General features: G+C 40.9%; 1 protein-coding gene across 1 annotated transcript; it reads right to left on the bottom strand.

Moving 5' to 3' along the window:
* Positions 1-20: 20 nt before the first annotated feature.
* Positions 21-20,897, bottom strand: ERCC6L (ERCC excision repair 6 like, spindle assembly checkpoint helicase). The gene is made up of 2 exons (XM_054579551.1): positions 20,830-20,897; positions 21-3,699 (listed from the first exon to the last, which is right to left on the bottom strand). Exons 1-2 carry the CDS (start codon positions 20,895-20,897, stop codon positions 21-23), a joined length of 3,747 nt encoding a protein of 1,248 aa, XP_054435526.1.
* Positions 20,898-22,203: the final 1,306 nt, after the last annotated feature.

Below are 22,203 nucleotides of genomic sequence, written 5' to 3'. Positions count from 1 at the left end.
ACAATAAACAGGTTATATTCTCAAGTTGTATTAAGTTGCTTATACAAACTTAAAGTCATGAGCATGACTTCAGGATCTGCACTTTTTATGTCAAGTGCTTTAACTAAGCAGTTTAAGGCCTCCTGTATTTTTCCACACTCTTTCAATGCTTTTCCACGCATTACAAGAGTCTCATAGTCATTCACAGCCTCTACTGCCTTATCCTTATCCTGAGAAGAATCCACCAACTGTCCACCAGACAAAGGCCCAGGGTCACCAGGAGAGGTCTCCTGAGCTAGAGCACCAGACTTAGGTGTAGTTACCCAGCTGGACTTATTTTCTGAAGACAAGGTTTCTCTGGAAGGTTCCTCTTCTGTACAGTCTGAGGCTTCAACACTGCTTTCCTTGGTCCCTTCCTCTGGATAATCTTCAGCTACCTTTGCTTCACTGCTGTTTGCAAGTCTTTCCTCCATATCTTCCACATGGTCTAAAACCACATTAATAAGAGACCTCCTGGAAGCCAGGGATCTTCTAGGGTTTATAGACTTATTTATACTATCAGCTATTTTAGGTGAAAAGAGCCTTCCAGGTGGACTGATGTCACTTTTGGGAGTTGAAGCATCAAACTGTTTTACAGGTAACAACTGAAAGGGGGATGTGTTGAATGGATTTGTGCTTGAAGTATCTTTAAAAGTATCATGTTCATCTTCACCATCTGAAGTGATCCTTCTAGTTTTACTTCTTACTTTTACATTAACTACTTCGGACTCATCATCTTCTTCAGAAAGATCCATACTGAGTCCTGCTTTGCTATGCACAAACTCTGCTCTAGAATTAGCCTCAGAGCCACACAAGCTCTTTTCTTTTTCAACATGCTCCAAAGACTGACTGGCATGATTTTGTCCATTGTCTGCAGAGTCTTCCAAGAAAAGATTGAAATCACACACATACTGTACTGAAGATGATAAAGGCTCCTCTTGCAGTGCAGCCTCATTTGCTTCAGCATCCTGCAGTGCACTGTGGGATGCTGACAAGTCACCATCAACTATTTCAATAACAGATGCATTTGATTCCGTATTTTGATTTTCATTTGTTATGGGGTTAGTGGGCCAGGGATTGCACTGATGTAAAATCTCATCATCCTTTAGTTCATCTAGATTTGGCCCAAGATCGGCTCTGACAGATTTGCTAAGCAAATAATTAAAACTTCCCAGAGGATTCTCTTGTAGTACCTCTTGTGTAGGCCCCTCTCGTGATGCCTCTTTTTGTAGAGCCGTTCCCAATAAAGAGTTGGTACAAATTTCTTCTGCACTTCCACACTCCTTGGGTAAAGAAGCTACAAAGTCAGCATCAAATGTCCTTTCGTGTGGGTGCCTACCATCTTGTCCGATGGTAACATTCATCTTTATACTTGAAAGACAGTGTTTCTCACTCTCTTCGGGCAGATCATCAATGATTACACTTGCCATTTGGGAACTGATTTCTTCTTCCTGGGTATGAGTAGTAGTTAAAAGAAGTGAAGGCTGAGGTTGTGGTTTACTCACCTCAGGGCATTTCTCCTTTCTTTTAGAAATAAATACAGGTTCCCTCAGCAAGATCCCCTCATTTCTAATTCTTTGTCTTTCCATTAAGAGCTCTGTATTTTGAGACTCAAATTCAACAAGGAATTGAGCTTTCTGAACCCTTTGTTGAATATAGTGAGAGTCTTCTATCTCATCAAGCTCTTCTTTAACAGAAAGATCACGTGTGTACAACAAATCATGGTCTGAGATTCCAGCTATCCCCAAAGAGTGCAGGTAGGCAATATGTTCATCTAGTTTCTTATCAGATCTCCTCTGAGCAGCATGCAAAGACTGAAGCTGCAGCTGGGTCGCAGAATTCTGAAGATCCTCAATCGTGAACAGCTCTCTTAATTCTTGTTTACTAAAATATCGGAATGGGTTCTTCTTATCACCAGTAGTTTGTCTTACTAATGAGTCCTTGAAAACCTGTCTTCTGTATATTTTTTCCTCTACAGTTCCACAAGTGATTAGCCTATAAACCACAACATTTTCTTTTTGTCCAATTCGGTGGACTCTATCCACAGCTTGAGCATCAGTTGCAGGATTCCAGCTAGGGTCAAAAATGACCACTCTAGTTGCTGCAGTTAATGTTAAGCCAACACCACCTACTTGAGTGGTAAGCAGAAAAACAGAGTAATCTTTATTTTGCTGGAATAAGTTAATTCTTTTTTCTCGTTCCATAAGATGAGTAATTGTTCCATCGATTCGCAGTACCTTAAAGTGCCTATTCTTCAGGAGGCGTTCAATGATGTTTAGAATTTGTCTTGATTGGGAAAACACCAGAGTCTGATGCCCTTCATCTCGCAGTCTCTTAAGAAGGTCCATTAGAAATATCATTTTCCCAGACTCTTTCATCAGTGTATCATCAGATATTTGACCAATACGGTCCACATCTGAGGAATCTTCCTCTTCATTTTCATCTTGAACAGAGAATCTGACAGCCCCTAGATTCAGCAAATGACAAGCCCGTGAAGAGAGCAGCCTAGGATGATCACACAGCTTCTTCAAGACACCTAACTCAGCCAGAGGTGAGCGTGTCTCCATTAACAATTCCTTGATATGATCTAGGGACACAAATTTCCTGTATATTTCTTCTTGTAAAGGTACAAGACGTATCCAAATAATTAAATCATTTTTCCTGGAAAGGGAAGGCATTTCATAAATGGCACCATCATCTGGATTATTTTCACTAAGTCTGATCTCTGAGTTGCTTGACTTTTTCTTCTGTACCTCTTCTTTAGTTCTCCTGAGAAAATAGGGTTTTATGATTGCCATTAAGTTTTCAGATATTTTAAACCCCAAGGCTTTTTCCCCTGGAGTTGCATCCTTTTCTCTTGCTCTAGTAATAGGATTTTCATACTCCATTTTAAAGGTTTTTAATGTTCCTAGCAGGGACCCTTGACAAGCAAAATCGAACAGGGACCACAGTTCTTGTAAATTATTCTGGATTGGGGTTCCTGTGAGCAGGATGCGGTTACTGGCAGGGATAGCACGAGCACATACTGCTGACTTAGTAGACGAAGATTTTATTTTATGTGCTTCATCAAGGATGACATAGTCCCATAAAAACTCTTGGCCATTCAAGGTTGAAAGTTGCTGCCAATTATTGATTAACATTTGGTATGTAGTGATAATGACACCATTCCTTTGTTGAATCCGACTGAGGTTTCTGGTACGTTCATCCTTACTAGGACCATGAAAGGTTTTGACTCTCATTCCTGGAGTCCACTTGTCAAATTCTTTTACCCATGTGCTAATAAGACTGGTTGGCATGATCAGCAGCACATGATTCACAAGTGAAGCATCAAACATACCAGAAAGGAAGGCGATGATTTGAACAGTCTTTCCCAATCCCATATCATCTGCCAAGATACCACCTTTTCTTCCATCCCTGTACAGGCTATATAGGAAAGCTACGCCTTCCTTCTGGTGCTCAAATAGCTGGTCGTGTAGTTCTCGATAAAGCAGCAAGCCAGAGTTGCACACATCTGTGAATTCATCATCTCCATGATCTGCCAACTCCTCCAAGGCTTCCTGTAGTTTTTGGATTCTGCTCATCAGCTTTTCATTGGGAAAAATGTCCTTTGCCAAATTGAAAAGTTTAAATGCCTCTTCCAGATCTCCATTCTTAGTTGCTTCTTTGGCCTCTTTCACATATCTTTTAAAAAGAGGTAAAAAAAAAAAGATATATATGTATTAAGATTAGAAAGAAAGAAAACAGATTGAACATCCCATCTAAGAACACTTCAGTCCATTTTGAAATCCAAACTGCACTTGGGCTTTTAATATCCTCAATTCAGGATGAGAAGATTAGCACAGAAGATGCCAATGAAAGCTGGCATCACTTAAGACACAAATATCCACCAGACATTGCCAGCAACACCTTCATGCACTAGTTGTAGGAAATGTATGTGCAAAGGTTATTTGTTCCACAGCATTAAAAAAAAAAACCTGCCACCCACAAGTATGGAGTGATTTTTTTTAAAAATAAAAATCAACCAATCTGTATTGTGGAAGTTTGGAAATAGGAAAGATAAATGGGCACTTCTCAGGCCTTACTTTTCTGGACTTCTCTGATGCATTTGACACTACTAATCACTCTCTTCCTTAAAGTTCCCTCCTTCCACTGGATCCCGATGGATTCCTCTTGGTTCAACCCCCACCCCCAATCACTGATCATTTCTTCTCTGCGTCCTTCCTGGACTCCTATTCTTCCTCCAAGAGGGTTCAGTCTTGGGCCCTCTCCTCACTCCTTTTACTCTCCTCAGGCTCTCCTAGAGCTTCCACTCCCACCTGTGTGCTCATGACTCCCAAGTCACTCTCTCCAACACAGATCTTGCCCCCAAGCTCTAGTCTAGACCCATATTCCAACTGCCTTCTGGAAATTTCCACTTGAAAGTCTCACAGGCACCTCAAATTCAATTAACCCCAAATTAAAATCATTATTTCCTCTCTAAAATCATACCATCCACTTAGCCATACAAGCTAGAAATCTGAAGATCATCCTTGATTCCAACTCAAATACGAGTCATCCTTGACCTCTCCCCTCTTTTTACCCCTCCAGCCAGAGAGCCCCCAAGTCCAGTTAACTTTATTTCCCGAGTATAACCTGTATCTTTCTCTACATCTCTACCACTACTGTGGTCCTAGTCATGGTCATCTCTGGCCTGGATAACTGCAACTTCCTACTCACTGGTCTCCTTACATCCACTGTTGATCCCTCCAATACACTCTCTACAATGCAGCCAACAATACTACCTTAAAATATAAGAGGTATCATGTTACTCCTCTGCTTAGAATTCTTCAGTGGTTTATGGTCAATTGATTTCAAAAATATGCCAAAACAATTCACTAAGAATAGTCTTTTCAACCGAATATCCATATACAAAAGAATGAAATAGGTCCCCTTCCTCACACCATACACAAAATTTAATTCCAAATGGATCAAAAACCTAAGTATAAGAACTAAACCTACAAAAACTCTTAGAAGGAAATAAAGGCACAGATCCTCATGACCTTGGATTTGGCAATGGTTTCTTAGATTTGCCAATCACACAAGCAACCACAGGAAAAAATAAATTGGGCTTCATCAACATCAAAAACTTGTGCACTTCAAAGGATACCATCAAGAAAATAGAAAGAAACCCAGGAAATGGGAGACAATCATGTATCTGATACAGGATTTGTACCTAGAAAATATAAAGAATTCTTGAAACTCAATAATTAAAAGTCAACCAATTAAAAATAGGCAAAGGATATGAAGAGACATTTTTCTAAAGGAAATATTCAGATGGCAAATAAGCACATGAAAAGATGCTCAACATCATTAGTCATCAGAGAAATGCAAACCAAAACCACAATGAGATTCCACTGCATACCCATTAGGATGGCCCAAACCAAAAAGTGAGAATATACCAAGTGTTGAACTGGAACTCTCATAACATTGTTGGTGGGAAGATAAAATGGTGCAGCTGCTTTGGCAATCATCCTGTCAGTTCCTCAACAAATTACATATAGAGTTACATATAGATCTAGGAATTCCACTCCTAGGTACAAACCCAGGAGAAATGAAAACCCTTGTAAAATCCACAGAAAATCTTGTACATGAATGTTCATAGCAATATTATTCATCAAGCCAAAAGAGGAAATAACACAAATGTCCACCAATTGATGAATGATAAAAAATGATATATCCATTCAATGGAATGTTATGCAGCCATTAACAGGGAATAAAATACTGATTCAAGCTGCAATGTGAATAAAACTTGAAAATGTTATGCTACATGAAATAGTGAGCCAGTCACAAAAGGCCACACATTTTATGATTCTGTTTTTATGAAATATTTAGAATAAGCATATTCACAGAGAAAGTAAGTAGATTAGTGGTTGCCAGGAGCTGAGGCTAGAGGATTCAGGCACTGGGGACAGAGATGACTAAAGAGTAAGGAATTTCTTTTGGGGAATGATAAAAACGTTCTAAAACTAATTGTGGTGCTGAATGCACAACTCTGTGAATATACTAAAAACTATTAAATTGTACACTTTTATTTTTTTTAATTGTACACTTTACATGGTATGTGAATTGTACCTCAATAAAACTGTTAATAAAAAAAAAATCTCCACTGGCTTCCTATGGCCTACAGAATGAAGTTCAAGCTCCTTAGCTTGGCATTCCGAAGCAGCCAGGAACTGCTGACCTCTCTGCCTTAACGCCTGTCACTTCCTGCTTCAAATATTTTATTTTTTACCCCTATGCCCCTCATTACTACTTTGTGTTCTCTAAGCTTAGGCTCACAGCAACCTCCTCTTCCTGGAATGCACTCCTCTCCTTTCACCAAGCTAACCTCACTGACCTCATTCTTTAAGACAGAGATTTCTTAATGTTCTGCAGAATCTCCTGGAGAGCTTGTTAAAACACAGATTGCTGGACCCCAATACAGATTTTCTGATTCTGTGGTGAGGCCCAAGAATTTGTATTTCTGTAACTTTATGAGGTGATGCCAATGCTTGTGGTCCACAGACCACACTTTAAGAGCTGCTACAAGATATATATCAGGACTCAGCGAGGTTCCTTTTTTTTTAAAGTTCCTCTTATTTAATAAGCAGTTTCTCCCAGCCATGCCCCATTTGTGAGATGGGCATCAAAGAATTAAAAAAACATACACACACACACAAAAAACAACAAGAAGGAAAAAAAGTGACCAGCTTGGATTAATACTGTGGTATATTCATACAATGGGATACTACTCAATAGAAGAGTGCACTATTAGATATATCAATCCATGCATACATGAATTCATACAGGTATGAATCTCAAAAGCATGTTGAGCCAAAGCAGCCAGTCATAACAGTAGCAGTGTGATTTTACATGAAGTTCTGGAACGGGCAAAACTAATCTATGGTGGAAAACATCAGAGCAGTGGTTGCTTCTGGAAAGTGGGAGTGGGCATTGCTGGGGAAGGGGCATAAGGAAACTTTCTGGGGTGATGCTAGTGTTCTATACCTTGAAAGCGGTTTGGGTTACACAGGTGTATGCATTTGTCAAAACTCACCAAATGTACAACTTAAGATTTGTGCATTTATTTGTATGTAAATTTTATTTCAAAAGGAAATAATGAAATCTAATTAATGGTATGCATGTTAGAGTAGGAGAAACTATCCTGATGTCTACAATTAACTTTGAAATGCGTCCAAAACATAAAATGGATTAGGATATGTGATAAAACAAGTATACTGAAATATTAGTAACAGAATCTGGGTACTGGATTAAAAAAAAAAAAGAGGGAAAGACTGATTTGCCCATAGATTGCTTCCTCAGTTTGGAGTCACACCTAACTGGGAGTCATAACTCAACACACTGCAATCTGGCTTCTTACCCAAGCACTCCAATGCAATTGCTTTCACCAAGAGCACCAATGATTTTCATATTGCAAAATCCAACAGCCACTTCTTGTTCTTTATCTTCCTTGACCTTTCTGCTGCATTTAAAACCAATGACCACCACCTCCCTCATGAAGTTCTTCCTCCTTGGGTACAATGGTATATACCACTCTCCTGGATTTCTTCCTTCCTTTCTAACCATTCCTTCTCAGTGTGCATCTTGACTTCCTCTCCCTCTGCCTGTCCCCATATAAATGTTGGTGTTTCCAAGGATCTTTTTGTTGTCATTGCCCTTCTGACTCTATGTACTCCCCTGCCTCCCAGGTTTTATCCACGGTAGTGGCTTTGCGCTGGGTCAAATGGCATCCCCCTGTAAGTGTGACCTTATTTGGAATTAGGGTCTTTGCAGGTGTAATCAAGTTAAGATGAGGTCATACTGCATAAGGGTGGGGCCTGATCCAATGTGACTGGTGTGCTTATAATAGGTACAGTTGGATATAAAGAGGCAAAGTGGAGAATTGGAAGACAGGCAGATATTGGAGTGATGCATCTATAAGCCAAGGAACTCCAATATGATTGCTGGCACCACCAGAAGCTAGGACAAGCAAGAACAGATTCTCATGGTCTCCAAAGAAAAAAATAACCCAGATTACACCTTGATTCCAGACTTCTGGCCTCCAGAACTTTGAGAGAATAGATTTCTGGAGATTTTTATAGTGGTGAAATCTATATAAAAGTTGCCATTTTAGCCATTTTTAATTATACTTCAAAGAAATTAATTACACTTAAAATGTTATACAACCATCACCACTATCTATTCCTAAAACTTTTTTATCACCCGAATAGAAACTGTTCCCCATTCCCCTCTACCCTCAGCCCCTGGTGACCTCTAGCATACCTTTTGTCTCTGTGAATTTTCCTATTCTCAGTATCTTACACAAGTGTAATCATACAATATTTGTCCTTTTGTGTCTAGCTTATTTCACTTGGCATGTTTTCAAGGTTCATCCATATATTGCAGCCTGTGTTACAGTTTCATTCCTTTTAAAGTTTAAATAATATTCCATTGCATGCAAACATATTTTCTTTATCCATTCATCTATTGATAGATACTTGGGTTGCTTCCACCTTTTGGCTCTTGTAAATAATGTTGCAATAAACACTGGTGTACAAGTATCTGTTTGGGTCCCCATTTTCAATCCTTTTGGGTACATACCTAAGAGTAGAATTGTTGGGTCATATGGTAATTATGCATTTAACTTTTTAAGGAACTGTGATTCATTTAAGGAAACTGAGGGGATGGATGTGGCGGAGCTAGAATTTTAACTGACATCTGAAAAAAATCCAAAGCCACTGTTTTATCAACCATTCCGTCTTCCCTCCATATATTTTTCCGAGGCTCACCATCAAGCTCCAAAGATCTGCTTCCATGCCTCCCACCTCCACTATGTTCCAGCAATACTAAGTTCCTGCACTGCTCTGAAGAGGCCATGCTTCGCCTTGCTTATCCATGAAACTGTCTAGTATGCCTTGTGCATCAGCTTCTTCCCCACTGCTTAGCTAATCCCCACTCATCCTTTAAAACTCAGTAAAGGCATTACTTTTTTCCCAAGAAGCCTCCTCTGACAACTCCCCTCTTCGCTCTCTCTCTCACGTACACATGCACACCCCAAACCCTATTATTCTGGATTAGGGATATATCTTCTGTATTTATATCTATGATATGACAATTTTCATTTGTCTTTCTTCCCCCACCAGACTATAAGGACATGTGTCTTTCCCACCACTATATCCTCAGCAACCAGCAGTGTGGACTGGTCCACAGGAGACATTGAGTAAATGTTTGCTGAAGGCATGAAAGTGAGATCAAGATGCTCAAAAGTTAAAAGAAAGCATCTTTCAGGCAGAATGGGCAATATTTTGTCTTTCCAGGAGTCTGCAGCCCTCCATCAGAGCTATCTTAGAAGTTCTTCCACTAACAGTATACTAGCAGACTATAACATGCCCAAAAACCTAAGACCTGGTATGTAAAAGGCCCTTCCAGACAGCACATCAGGCAGAATTCAGAGATCACTTCAACATTAATACAATTTAGGTGTGTTTATAAGCAGCCAAGTTTAAATCAAATCCAAAGGCATCGTGCTACTAGAGACTTCAATGGAAGAACTTGAGCATAGTGGTGCTCCAGAAAACTCTCTCTCTGCCCATTCTCCTGTGATAATCACCCAATATTTACAGGTCCTCCATTGGTGAAATTGTAACCAGTGTGGTTGGAGGACATCTTGACTAGCCAAAATGAGCTTCAGCTGTTCATCAAATCTGTATTAAGTACTTCCCATGTGTAAAGCAAGTCTCTGACTTCATGTAGCTTATAGTACAGGGGACTGATATTTATCAAAGAACCACCTAAATAGTTACACGTTATTTACACAAATGTTACACATTAATTACACATTTACTACACAAAATGTTATTACATTTATGTAATAACAGCTATACAGGAACAGTATAGAGGGCTATCAGAATATACAACAGGGGCACTCAGGGATGAATAGCAGTGGCCCTCAAACATCACAGAGCTCTATTTTAACTCTCCAGGTTTCATCCTTGCTGAATACACCCAAAGTGCAGTGCTCCAAAGCAAAGACTGATAAGGTACACAGCAGGTAACAGAACCAAGTGAAGCTCCTGTATGAAAAGCAACACTGAGACCCATATACCCCATCTAAAGGGGGCAAGCTGCTGTTCATCCCTAGATGGCAGTTGCAGTACAAGGTTACCAAGATTACCAAGATCTTCTGATGGTTGAAAAAAAGGAGGAAATTCTGATTTTTTTAATGTGACTTTTCCTGATTTTTAAGTGGTGACTAATGCGCATGTTTAAAAAAAAACAAACACTGGGGGTTATTTCTGGTCAAGATGGAGATGTAGGTAAACACTGCTCACCTCCTCACATAACCACAGCAACAATTACAACTAGACTACAAAACAAGTATCACCCAGAATCGCCAGAAAATTGAGCTGTATGGGAGTCCAACAACAAAGGAATTAAAGCAGCCACATTCATCCAGATGAGTAGGAGGGGCGGAGACACGGAGATGCACAGGGAGGTGCAGAGGCGCCAAGACATGGAGAAACACCCAGAGGCAGAACAGGTGGCCTCACACCCACATGTGGTGGATAAAAATCAGGAAGGATACTTTGGGAGCAAGGGACCCCAGCCCCACACCAGGAGCCTATACAAGGTTTGATTTGGGGCTTAACACCATCCACTTGTAAGACCAATCACTTAAAACAAGTATAAGGCTTTCTATAGTATTTACTATCTGTGTCACTGGCTTTGGATTCCACAGACAAGAACTAAGTGGACCAAACCATACAGCCCCAACAAAATCCAAGGTTCTTAGTGCTCTTGTAGGTTCCTCAAACCCTGTCACAAAGAGAATACAAGCAAGCAGGATGAGCAAGGCCTGTTTCAGAGTGACTAAAGGCAGGCAAGGATCTGGTTCCCCCTTCTTTGTGACTTTGGTTGAGCTGTGTAAACACCCTTTTGCCAGAATAAACAGGAAGAAAGCAACCTCTTGCATATTAACAACATGCCCTCAGAAAGCAGCTGACCCTGCTGGCTAATTACTCTGGAAAAAACCTCAGCTAATTAATAATTATGCCAAAACCAAAATTACCCTTTTTTTTCTGGCACAGTAAATATGTTTTGGCATCCAGATAGATCATACCAGCCAATGTCCTCAGCAGGAAAAAGTATAATTTTGGGAAGCATTTGGTGGTGAAAATCCTGACTGGCCCTTTGAGATAAAATCTAACTAAAATTTTAAAACATTCTCCAAGAACAATATTAACTTCTTTTACAGTAGGTATAGACCTTTAGTACTTTAAGCCTCTAATCTTACAGCCCAAGGTTATCTAGTTAACCATCACATTAGAGGGCAAAATTCTGGGGCTTCAAGCATTTATTCCCAAATTTGAACAAAGCGAGGGTTGTTTGGAAAGAAGTCCTGAACCCTCATGTTTGCCTTCAATTCACCTTGAGGCCACTGTAGTGGGGAAGTAGACAAGACCTTCCATTAAGACAAGAATATATATCTAAAAACAAACCATGACCTATGTGGTGGTTACAACAGTAATTCATTAAATTGAATATTTTATGTCTTATATTTCAGAACAAAAGTTTTACAGAATATTACTTACCTACACTAGTGGCCTGAGGATAAGATTTATTACCAGAAGAAAGTGGATTTCACATCTTGTTGAGTGGACAAAAAAAACCCCAAAACATGCACACATACAAAAAACAAAACACAAAAGCAACCATAATCCCCACACCTAGAAAATGCCTGAAGTATGGCTGTTTTATGTTGTTTCCAGAGAGTCTACATGCTCAATCCTATTCCACTAAGCTCCACGTCTGTATTTACACAAGTACCACACTTTCTTGACTACAATAACTCTGTAATAAGTTTTGAAATGAGGAACTGTGAGTCCTCCAACTTTGCTCTTTTTCAAGATGGTGCTGGATATTCTGGGACCTCTGCATTTCCAAAAGGCTTTTATAATAACTTGTCAATTTCTGCAAAAGAGAAAAACAGCTGGGATTTTGTCAGATATTGCATTGGAATCTGTATGTCACTTTGGGGAGTACTGTCATCTTAACAATATTAAGTTTTCCAATCCATGAACACTGGCTACCCTTCCATTTATTTAGGCTTTCTTGAAACTCCTTCAACAATGTTTTGTCATTATCAGTGTATAAGTATTGCACTTCCTTGGATAAATTTATTCTTAAGCATTTTATTCTTCCTGGTACTATTGTAAATGAGATTGTTTTCTTAATCTCATTCACTGCTATGTATAGAAATACAACTGAATTTTGAATATTGATCATGGATCCTGCAACTTTGCTGAAATTGTTTTTTAGCTCTTACACTTTTTTTGTGGATTCAGAAGCCTTTCTATATAAAGAGCATTCCATCTGTAAATACAGATATAGTTTTACTTCTTCCTGTCCAATCTGCATGCCTTTTATTTCTTTTTCTTGCTAATTGCCCTGGCTAGAACCTCTATTACAATATTGAATTATAATAAATTATAATGTTGACTAGAAGTAGCAAGAGCAGACATCCTTGTCTTGTTTCTGATAAAAGCGGGGAAACCTTTCAGTCTTTCACCATTAAGTATAATATTACCTTGGATTTTTGTAGATACGCTTAATCAGATTGAGAAAGTTATCTTGTGTTCCCAGCTCGTTGAGTGTTTTTATCATTAAAGAGTGCTAGATTTTTTAAAAGATTCTATTTATTTATTTTTAGAGAGAGGGGAAGGGAGGGAGAAAGAGAGGGAGAGAAACATCGATGTGTGGTTGCCTCTCGAGTGTCCCATAATGGGGCCAGGGGGGTAGCCTGGCTGGCAAACTAGGCATGTGCCCTGACCAGGAATTGAACTAGCAACCCTTTGGTTCACTGGCTGGCGCTCAATCCACTGAGCCACACCAGCCAGGACTAAAGAGTGCTAGATTTTGTTAAAAAAATTTTTTTTGCACCTATTGAGATGAACACTTGGTTTTTGTCCTTTGGTTTTGGACAAGTTAGTTATGTCTATTACCAAGGAGAGATGTCAAGTAGGTACTTGGATACAGGAGTCTGGAGTTCAGAAGAGGCCAGGACTAAGATAAAAAAAAATGTGAATACTGTCAGCATAAAGATGGGATTTAAAACCAAGAACCTAGATAAGATCAACAAAGGAATGAGTATAATTTGAAAAAACACAGCAGTCCAACACTCCAACACTGAGAACATTTACAGAAGAAGTCCAACTAATGAATACAGAAAGAACGGCAAAATTAGAAAATCACTGCCCTTTGTAGTCTATAGTTAAATAACTCATTTTGGGCAATGATTATCAATGGATGAAAGGCTGATGGGGAACTGGATATTCACAAGATGCTCAAGTATACCCAACATATTATTTATCTATTATAAGCAAAAAAAATGCAACTATGCAAATAAATGATCAGCTGTAACCACCTGAACCCATTACTTAACATTACTAAAAGCAGGAAAATCAGACATTACATGCTGCCTGCTATGATGTAATGTTAAGTACATGGCCTCCCCTACAAAGTATCCATGCCGAAAATATTGAATGTTAATCTTTTTTTGCTCGAGAATAGTTTTTCATTTTTTTAAATAGAGGTATAATTGACATACAACATTATAGTAGCTTCAGATGTACAACATAATGATTTGATATTTGTATATATTGCAAAATGATCACTACACTAAGTCTAGTTAACATCAGTCACCATAGATAGTTAGAAAAGTTTTTTTTCTTGTGCTGGGACCTTTTAAGATTTGCTCTTAGCAACTCTCAAATATGCAATACAGTATTACTAAAGTCGTCGTTTTGTTCATTACATCCTCACGACTTATTTTATAACTGGAAGTTTGCACCTGTTGATCACCTTCATCCATTTTGCACACCTCCCACAGCCCTCCTCTGGCAATGACGAATTTGTTCTCTGTATCTTTGTGCTTGGTGGTTTTTGTGTTTAGATTCCCTGTGTAAGTGAGATCGTAAGGTATTTGTCTTCCTCTGACCTATTTCACTCAGCATAATGCCCTCAAGGTCCACCCATACTGTCACGAATGGCAGGATTTCCTTGTTTTTTTAATGGCTGAATAATATCCCATTGTATATATATGCACCACATTTTCCTTATCCACTCATTTATCAAACCTTTACATTTAAGTTACAGGAGATAGGAGAACAAACTAATGACACTATAAGGAAGTCATCAGGCTAATCCAAATCATTGGCATAGAAATAAAAGTGGAGGGTGGGGAAGGACTGTTCAAGATTAAGAGGCTTAAGAGATATAATCAAATGCAGTATGTGGATCTTTTTTGGATCCTGATTCAAACAAACCAATTATAAAAGGACTTAAAACCATTTCAAACATTTAAATATAGACTATGTATTAGTTGATATCAAAAAATTAGTTTATTTTGTTAGGTGTGACATGGTATGATGGTTTGGTAAGAATATGTTCTTGCTTAGAGATGCATACTAAAATGAAATGCCATGGTGTCTGAGAATTTACCTTAAGGTATGTTAGAAGAAAATGCAATTGAGGCTAAGAGGAAGAATCAGCAAAATCTGAGAAGCAGCAACCAGTAACCAGTAAGGCAGAAAGAAAATCTGAAGAATGAGGAGTCCTGGAAGCCAAATGAATCAAGTGTTTCCTTTTTTGTTGCCTCTTGCACACCCCAACTGGCTCGCAACCCAGGCATGTGCCCTGACTGGGAATTGAACTGGTGACCTTTTGCTTCAGCAGGCCGCTGCTCAATCCACTGAGCCACACCAGCCAGGGCTAATCAAGTGTTTCATGGAGAAGTGATATGCTCTGTCAAATACTGCTGGTAGGTCAAAAAAGATGAGGATTACAAATTGACCATTAAATTTGGTTATATGAAAGTCATTCATGACCTTGACAAAAGCAGTTTGAATACAGTGACATGAGAAAGTGGGAGACAGAATGGAGAAAGATAGCAGATGGATGAAGCAAGAGAAAGTAGACAACATACAGTACAAGCAAGGTGACAGAAAAGGTGACAAAGGCAGCAAGTTCAAGAGGGAAAATATGGACAACATAGGAAAGAGGGTGGGTGACTCTGCCAGTCATCATTTATTGCTGCTCAGTTCCAAATTCACTCCTCAATCCCTGTTCTGGGATAACGGACAGACTTCCTTTAGGCATATACAGCCAGCACAATGTTAAGTCTTCTCAGTAGAGGGCGCCTGAGAGACACTGCCGGAGGAAGGGGCTCTCCCCAAGTCCGCAGCTGCAGCAGCACAGTGGGTCAGCCACACACCAAGAATATGCAGTCCCTCGATGATCTTGAAGTGTCCACCTGGCCAGAAGATGAACTTCTTGCAACCCTCTGTACATGGAAACCCATTCTCCCAGCAGCTCGCCTATGCCCCAGGCCCTACCCCTTTTGCTTGCCTAAGCCATGGGTTGCTGATACCCTGCTCCCGACCCTCACTCCCTAAGGTTGCTTCTTCTTGACCTAGGAAATGCAGACCAGCTCCCAGCCTGGGCAAGCCAACATACATCTCTGCTATCTAGTGGTCAGAAATAGACCTTCTCCAAGGAGGTCTGAGCCTCAGCCTTGGGGAGAGGGCCTTTTCCAAGTCTGACCTTTCTCGGGTTCTCTTCTATAGCCCTGGGCACCTTAAATCAGTTTCCTTATATTTATAGTCACTCATTTATCAGTTTAATAATTCTTTACATTAAAATTCATGTTTTAGCCCTGGCTGGTGTGGCTCCGTGGACTGAGTGCCGGCCTGCGAACCAAAGAGTCACGGTTCGATTCCCAGTCAGGGCACATGCCTGGTTTGCAGGCCAGGTCCCCAGTAGGGGGCGCACAAGAGGCAACCACACACTGATGTTTCCCTCCCTTCTCCTCTGTGTATAAATAAATAAATAAAATATTTTTTTAAAATTCATGTTTTAATATACTGTAAGGCTTCCACCTCCTGATTGGACCCAGAAAGATACAGTGACAGAGAAAAAAGAGGGTACATGACAGAATGAGAATGTGTGACAGAAAGTAGGTAACAGGGAAAGGGTGGGTAACAGAGAGAATGGGTCATAGAGGAACAGAAATAGAGAGTGGGTGATAGAGACCGTGGGTAACAGAGAAGGGGGAAGAGGGAAAGAGGTACAGAGTGGGGAGGATGAGAGAGAGAAAGAGGGTGGGTTGACGGAAAGAATAAGTGGGTGAGAGAATGGATAACAGTGCGAGCAGGTAGACGACTGTGAACAGGTGGGTGACAGAAGGAGAACAAGATGCACAACAGAGAGAATGTGTGGGCAACAGAGGGAGACAATGGGAGAGAGCATGAGACAGAATGAGTGCCAGAGAAGGAGAGTGAGTGACAGAAGTGCATAACACGGAGGAAGAGATAATGGGTGACAGAAAGAAAGAGACAGAGGCAGAGCAGGGAGAGGGAGAGAGAGAGAATGCCTGAGAAAGAGAAGGCAATGGTGGAGGGAGGGCAACACAGAGTGGGACCATGCGGGGCACAGGGAGCACAAATGGGCAGTAGGTGTCAGAGAGGAGCTGGTTGGCTGGCATCACCAAGGGAGAGCAGGGCTGACAGAGTGTGTGACAAAGTTATCAGATGAAGATGTGTGAAAAAGAAAGCAGGGATGCAGAGAGTGTACGACAGCAAGTTTCTTTTTTTTTAAGATTTTATTTATTTATCTTTAGAGAGGGGAAGAGAGGGAGAAAGAGAGGGAGAGAAACATCGCTGTGTGGTTGCCTCTTGTGTGCGCCCCCAACTGGGGAGCTGGCCTGCAACCCAGGCTTGTGCCCTGACTGGGGATCGAACCGGTGACCCTTTGGTTCGTAGGCTGGTGCTCAATCCACTGAGCCCCACCAGCCAGGGCTGGTTTCAAAGTTTTCTTTCTTCTCTTCGGCAGGAGAGGCAGAGACAGGGAAGGAGAGGGAGAGAATGGGGAAGGAAGGAGGGAGGGAGGGAAAAAGAGAGAAATTGTGTGAGAGTAGGATTGTGCCAAGGAGCAGAATTATGAGCAATAGAGAAGGTAAAGAAGGCAATGCTTTTTGTGCAAGGTGGTTTCAGTGTGGGGAGTTTTGGAAGAAGACGGGAGAAACTGAGAAAGCTCAGAAGTAAAAGGAATTTTGAGAGTTGAAGGGTCATGAGAGATAGGATCTCATGAGAGACAGGGAGACCGTGAAAGGAAGGTATGGACTGTGACAGTAGAAGATGATTGTGACATAAGGGGGGGGTGACTACTGAGGGGAGTGGGAGAGAGACAATTTGAGAATGTTCTGAAGAAAGTCCCTGGGAGCAAGTGAGAGACAGTGTTCAGGAACCGGTGAGAGGCCCTCTTGCTTGCTCACACAAAGGAGGGAAGGGGACTAAAGGCCTTAAACCCTTATCATCATTTTCCAGATGTCAAAATTGAGGGTCAAAAAAGTCAAGTGACTTGTGTGGAGTCTCCCAGATAGCAAGTGGCAGAGCCATAATGTGAAACCCGAACGGCTCAACTCTAAACCCAACACTCTACTACACCACACTGCCACCCACTGTTTTCCCCAAATCTTACGGAAGTCACATAACTTTGTCCAAAAATGGGCTCTTATTCCTCTGTAAGCATACCTATTGGCTTTTCTAAATCCTACCCCGAGGACATGCTTATTGATTTTAGAGAGTGGGAAGGGAGGGAGAGAGGGAAACATCGATATGGGAGAGAAACATCGATCTGTTGCTTCTTGCATGTGCCCCTACTGGGGACGCAACCTGCAACCTAGGTATGTGCCCTGACTGGGAATCAAATCAGCAAGCTTTCAGTTTATAGGAGGATGCTACAACCAACTGAGCCACACCAGCCAGGCTGGCTGTTTAAGAGCCTTAAAACATTTTTTTTTTAAAGGGAGACAGGATTGTTCACTTCCCCATTTTTTTCTTTGTACTACATAAATTTAAAACGTCTAAAAAAATAACAACTCGTAGACAACAGTATGGTGATTACCAGAAGGAAAGGGGGTGGGGGGAGGTAGAAGAGGGTATAGGGGGGATATAAGGTCATGGAAGGAGACCAGACTTTGGGTGGTGAACATACAATACAATATACAGATGATGTATTATAGAATTCTACACCTGAAACCTATATAATTTTATTAACCAGTGTCACACCAGTAAATTCAATAAAAGAAATAAAGTACAGTATATTGAAAAACTAAATTAAATTTAAATTGAACTATAGCCCTGGCTGGTGTGAGTCAGTGGACCAAGTGCCAGCCCTCAAACTGAAAGGTCGCAGGTTCAATTCTGGGTCAGGGCACATGCCTGGGTTATGGGCCAGATCCCCAGTTGGCAGTGTGTGAGAGGCAACCAATTTATCTCTTGCACATCGACATTTCTCTCCCTATATTTTTCTCTCTCCTTTCCCCTCTCTCTAAAAAAATATATATATATATATATATTTTAAAAAATTGAACTATAAAAAATAAAATTAAAAAAAACTTTTAAGGGATTGGCAAGAAATATTCAAAGTCATGAAAAGCAGGGACCTACAGCCAAGATTGCTCCACTCAGCAGAGCTATCATTTAGAGTGGAAGGGCAGATAAAGAGCTTCCCAGACAAGAAAAAAGTAAAGGAGTTCATCATCACCAAACCATTATTATATGAAATGTTAAAGGGACTTATTTAAGAAAAAGAAGACCAAAACTATGATCAATAACATGGCAATAAATACAAATCTATCAACAATTGAATCTAAACAACAAATTAAGCACACAAGAACAGAGGCAGAATCATGAATACAGAGAGCATTTTGATGGTTGCCAGATGGGAGGGGGCTGTGGGGGAATGGATAAAGAGGTGAGGGGATTAGGAAGTACAAATAGGTAGTTACAGAATAGCCATGGGGGTGTAAAGTACAGTATAGGAAATGGAGTAGCCAAAGAACTTGGACATGATCCATGGTGGGGAGGATTGCCTGACAGAGTGTGGGGTGTTGAGTGGAGGGCGGGTAAATGAAGGAAAATCAGGACAACTGTAATAGCATAATCAGTAAAATATAATTTTAAAAACTTTTGTGCATCAGAGGACTCAATCAACAGAGTGAAAAGGCAACCTACAAAATGGGAGAAAATTTCTGCAAATCATATAGCAGATAAGGGGTTAATATCCAGAATATATAAAGAACCCAAGCCCTAGCTGGGTAGCTCAGTCGGTTAGAGCATCATCCCGATACACCACGGTTGCGGGTTCAATGCTGGTGAGGGCACATACAAGAATCAACAAATGAATGCATCAATAAGTGGAACAACAAATCAATCTCTCCCTCTCTCAGAAAATAGAAACAAACAATAAATGAAAGAAAATTAAAAACAACTCAACACCACCAACAACAAACTACCCAACTAAAAAAGGACTTGAATAGACACTTCTCCAAAGAAGACATACAGATGGCCAACAGGTATATAAAAGATTCTCAACATCAGTAATCTTTACAGAAATGCAAACCAAAACCCCAATGAGATACCACTTCACTATCATTAGAATGGCTAGTAACAACAAAACAGGAAGTGTTAGCTGGGATGTGGGGAAATGAACCTTTGTGAACTGCTGGTGGGAATGTAAAATGGTGCAGCTACTCTAGAGGACAGTATGGCAATTTCCCTAGAAATTAAAAATAGAACTACCATATGATCCAGCAATCCTACTTCTGGGTATATATTGGAAAAAAAATTGAAAGCAGGATCTTGAAGAGATTATTTGCAAACCCATGTTCAGAGCAGCACTATCACAATAGTCAAGAGATGGAAGCAACCCAAGTGTCCATCAATGGATAAAGAAATGTGATATGTGCATACAATGGAATATTATTGTCTTAGAAAGGAAGGAAATTCTGTCACATGACACAGCATGGATGAACCTTGTGGATGTTATACTAAATGAAATGACCCAGTCGCAGAAAGACAAATACTGTATGATTCCTCTTATATCAGGTTCCTCTTATATCAGGTTCCTAGAAGAGTCAGATTCACAGAGACAGAAAGTAGAATGACGGTTGCCAGGGGCTAGGGAAGGGACTGTTGTTTAACAGTTTTAGTTTTGCAATGTGAAAAGAGTTCTGAAGATGGAGAGCGGTGATGGTTGAACAACAATGTGAATATATTTAATACCACTTAAGAATGGTTAAGATGATAAGTTTTATGTTGTGTGTATTTTATCACAGTTTAAAAAAAATGTTTAATGCTTATTCTCACATCACCACGCCCTCTCCATCCTTAGCCGTCTAGAAAACGCTCACTCATTTTTCAACACAAATGTCTCTTTCTCCTGTGAGGCCTTCCCTTAGCTCACGGACCCTTGTAAATTCGTCATTCCCTCCTTTAATGCCCATAGTAAGCCTTGCACATTATACCTCTTACAGCACTTATTAAATATTATGGGTTTACCTATCCCTTTCCCCTACTAAATCGTAAACAATCTGGGGAGGAGGGACAATGATTTGCTCATCTCTGTATTCCCTAGGCCTGGGGCTTGGTAGGCTGGAAAGACTCAAGAAAAGCTACATTTAATCTAATCTGCCTATTGGTAAATCCAGTCCTGAATATTAAAAAAAGAAAATCTTGATCCACTGAAACTCTAGCTCCTAAGGAGTTGATAATGGTGAGTTATTTGACCCAAAAAGCGGGGACTGGGGGACTTCCCAGGCTCTAGAAATCTGAGCAGATTTCCGCGCCCTACTGTGCTTCCTCTCAGCAGTTTCAGGCCCCTGGGAGGGTCCGAGTCCCCCTCCTCCCCCCACCAGAGCCTGCGAGCTGGACCCACCCAGAGGCCCAGACATACCTCAGGTAACGGGCAGCCTGCTCTGGGCTTAAAGCCTCGGCTTCCACAAACCGTTGGGACGCCTCCATGACTTTCGCTTTGGGTCCCAGGAATCTCCGCCGGAGATTGAATTTCGCTCGCTCCCGCCCTGCGCATGCACCGTGCGTCCGGAGGGAGGGCGCAGCGCCAACCGTCGGCCTCCCGGCTGGCCAATCCCCATCACCACATTCTGGCGTCACCACCTTAGTCCTGCCCGCAAAGGTTGCGCGCCTGCGCATATGCGAGCTGGAACTAATGCCGTCCGCGTTTCCGTAGCGCGGCATGGGCGTGTCCACCTGTTTTGTCTGGCATTTTCAGTCGAATCGAAACCGTGCCGAGGACAATCCGTGTGTACGCGTGTGCGTGTGTGTATGATATCCTCGTGAGTGAGGTAGACTGCGTGATATGATCTCAGTTATCTTCATAGCCCTTAGAGACCTCCTTCGCAACCTGCGCCCCAAATATTATATTCCTTCCCTGCGCGCCAGTGCCTGGCACTGGAGCATGCAATTCCAGCACCCTAAGAGACATAGTTCCCATGACTTAAACTCATATTTCAAGAATCACGCCAAAGCTCTCGTTTAAGAAATAAGTAATGCTGTCGTTATGGTCACCATTACTTCAGAAGCTCCAACAGAGATGCAGTCATATTTTCAAAGGCAGAGTTCAGGTCTTCGGGAAACGTGGGGCTGAGCTTAATGACTTGCTTAGAAGATGCAAATAGGTTGTGAGACAACAAAAATTGTCCCTGCTCATATACTGGTAGAAACATGGACATTATGATTCCTCAAGGCACTAGTTAACATTCAGTATTTGAAAACATCTATTGGCCCAGTCGTGTATCTACCATATGTCCAGAGGATTTTAAGTTTTTTGTAAATTTTGTAGACAGGCATTTGAAAAGAATTGTAAAGACGATGGGCTATTTTCCTGGTTTATATGACTTTAAGTCATATGTTCATATGGCTTTAGGCCCTCTCTTAAGAGGGCTTTTAATATACTACTATTATCCCCATTTTTTCCAACTTGAAAACTGAGGCTCAGAAATAATGTGGCTTTGCTCAAGTTTCCAGAGCTGGGAAATGGCAGAGCCAGAATTAAATACAGATCTCATTCACTGTATCCCACTGCCTATTGCTGGAAAGAAAAAGGAAACGATGGGAAATGAGGTTGATGAGGTAGTTGGAGCTCAGCTCGAAAGGAGTTTTTTCACCCTGCTAAGTGTTTGAATCACTTCTTTTTCTGGAGGCAATTTTGGATTGGGGTGGGTCAAGTGTGCAGGTGCCCTTGGTGGCCAAAGGATGAGTGAGTGAGAAGAGCTGGTGGGGAGAATTCCACAGAAAGGAAAAGAGATGC

This window comes from Pteronotus mesoamericanus, unplaced genomic scaffold (genome assembly GCF_021234165.1).
Source record: "Pteronotus mesoamericanus isolate MK-2021 breed Mesoamerican mustached bat unplaced genomic scaffold, CSHL_Meso_final contig_55, whole genome shotgun sequence".
Classification (NCBI taxonomy): Eukaryota; Metazoa; Chordata; class Mammalia; order Chiroptera; family Mormoopidae; genus Pteronotus; species Pteronotus mesoamericanus.
Note: the sequence above shows the minus strand (reverse complement) of the source record. Positions and strands in the feature narration are given on the sequence as shown.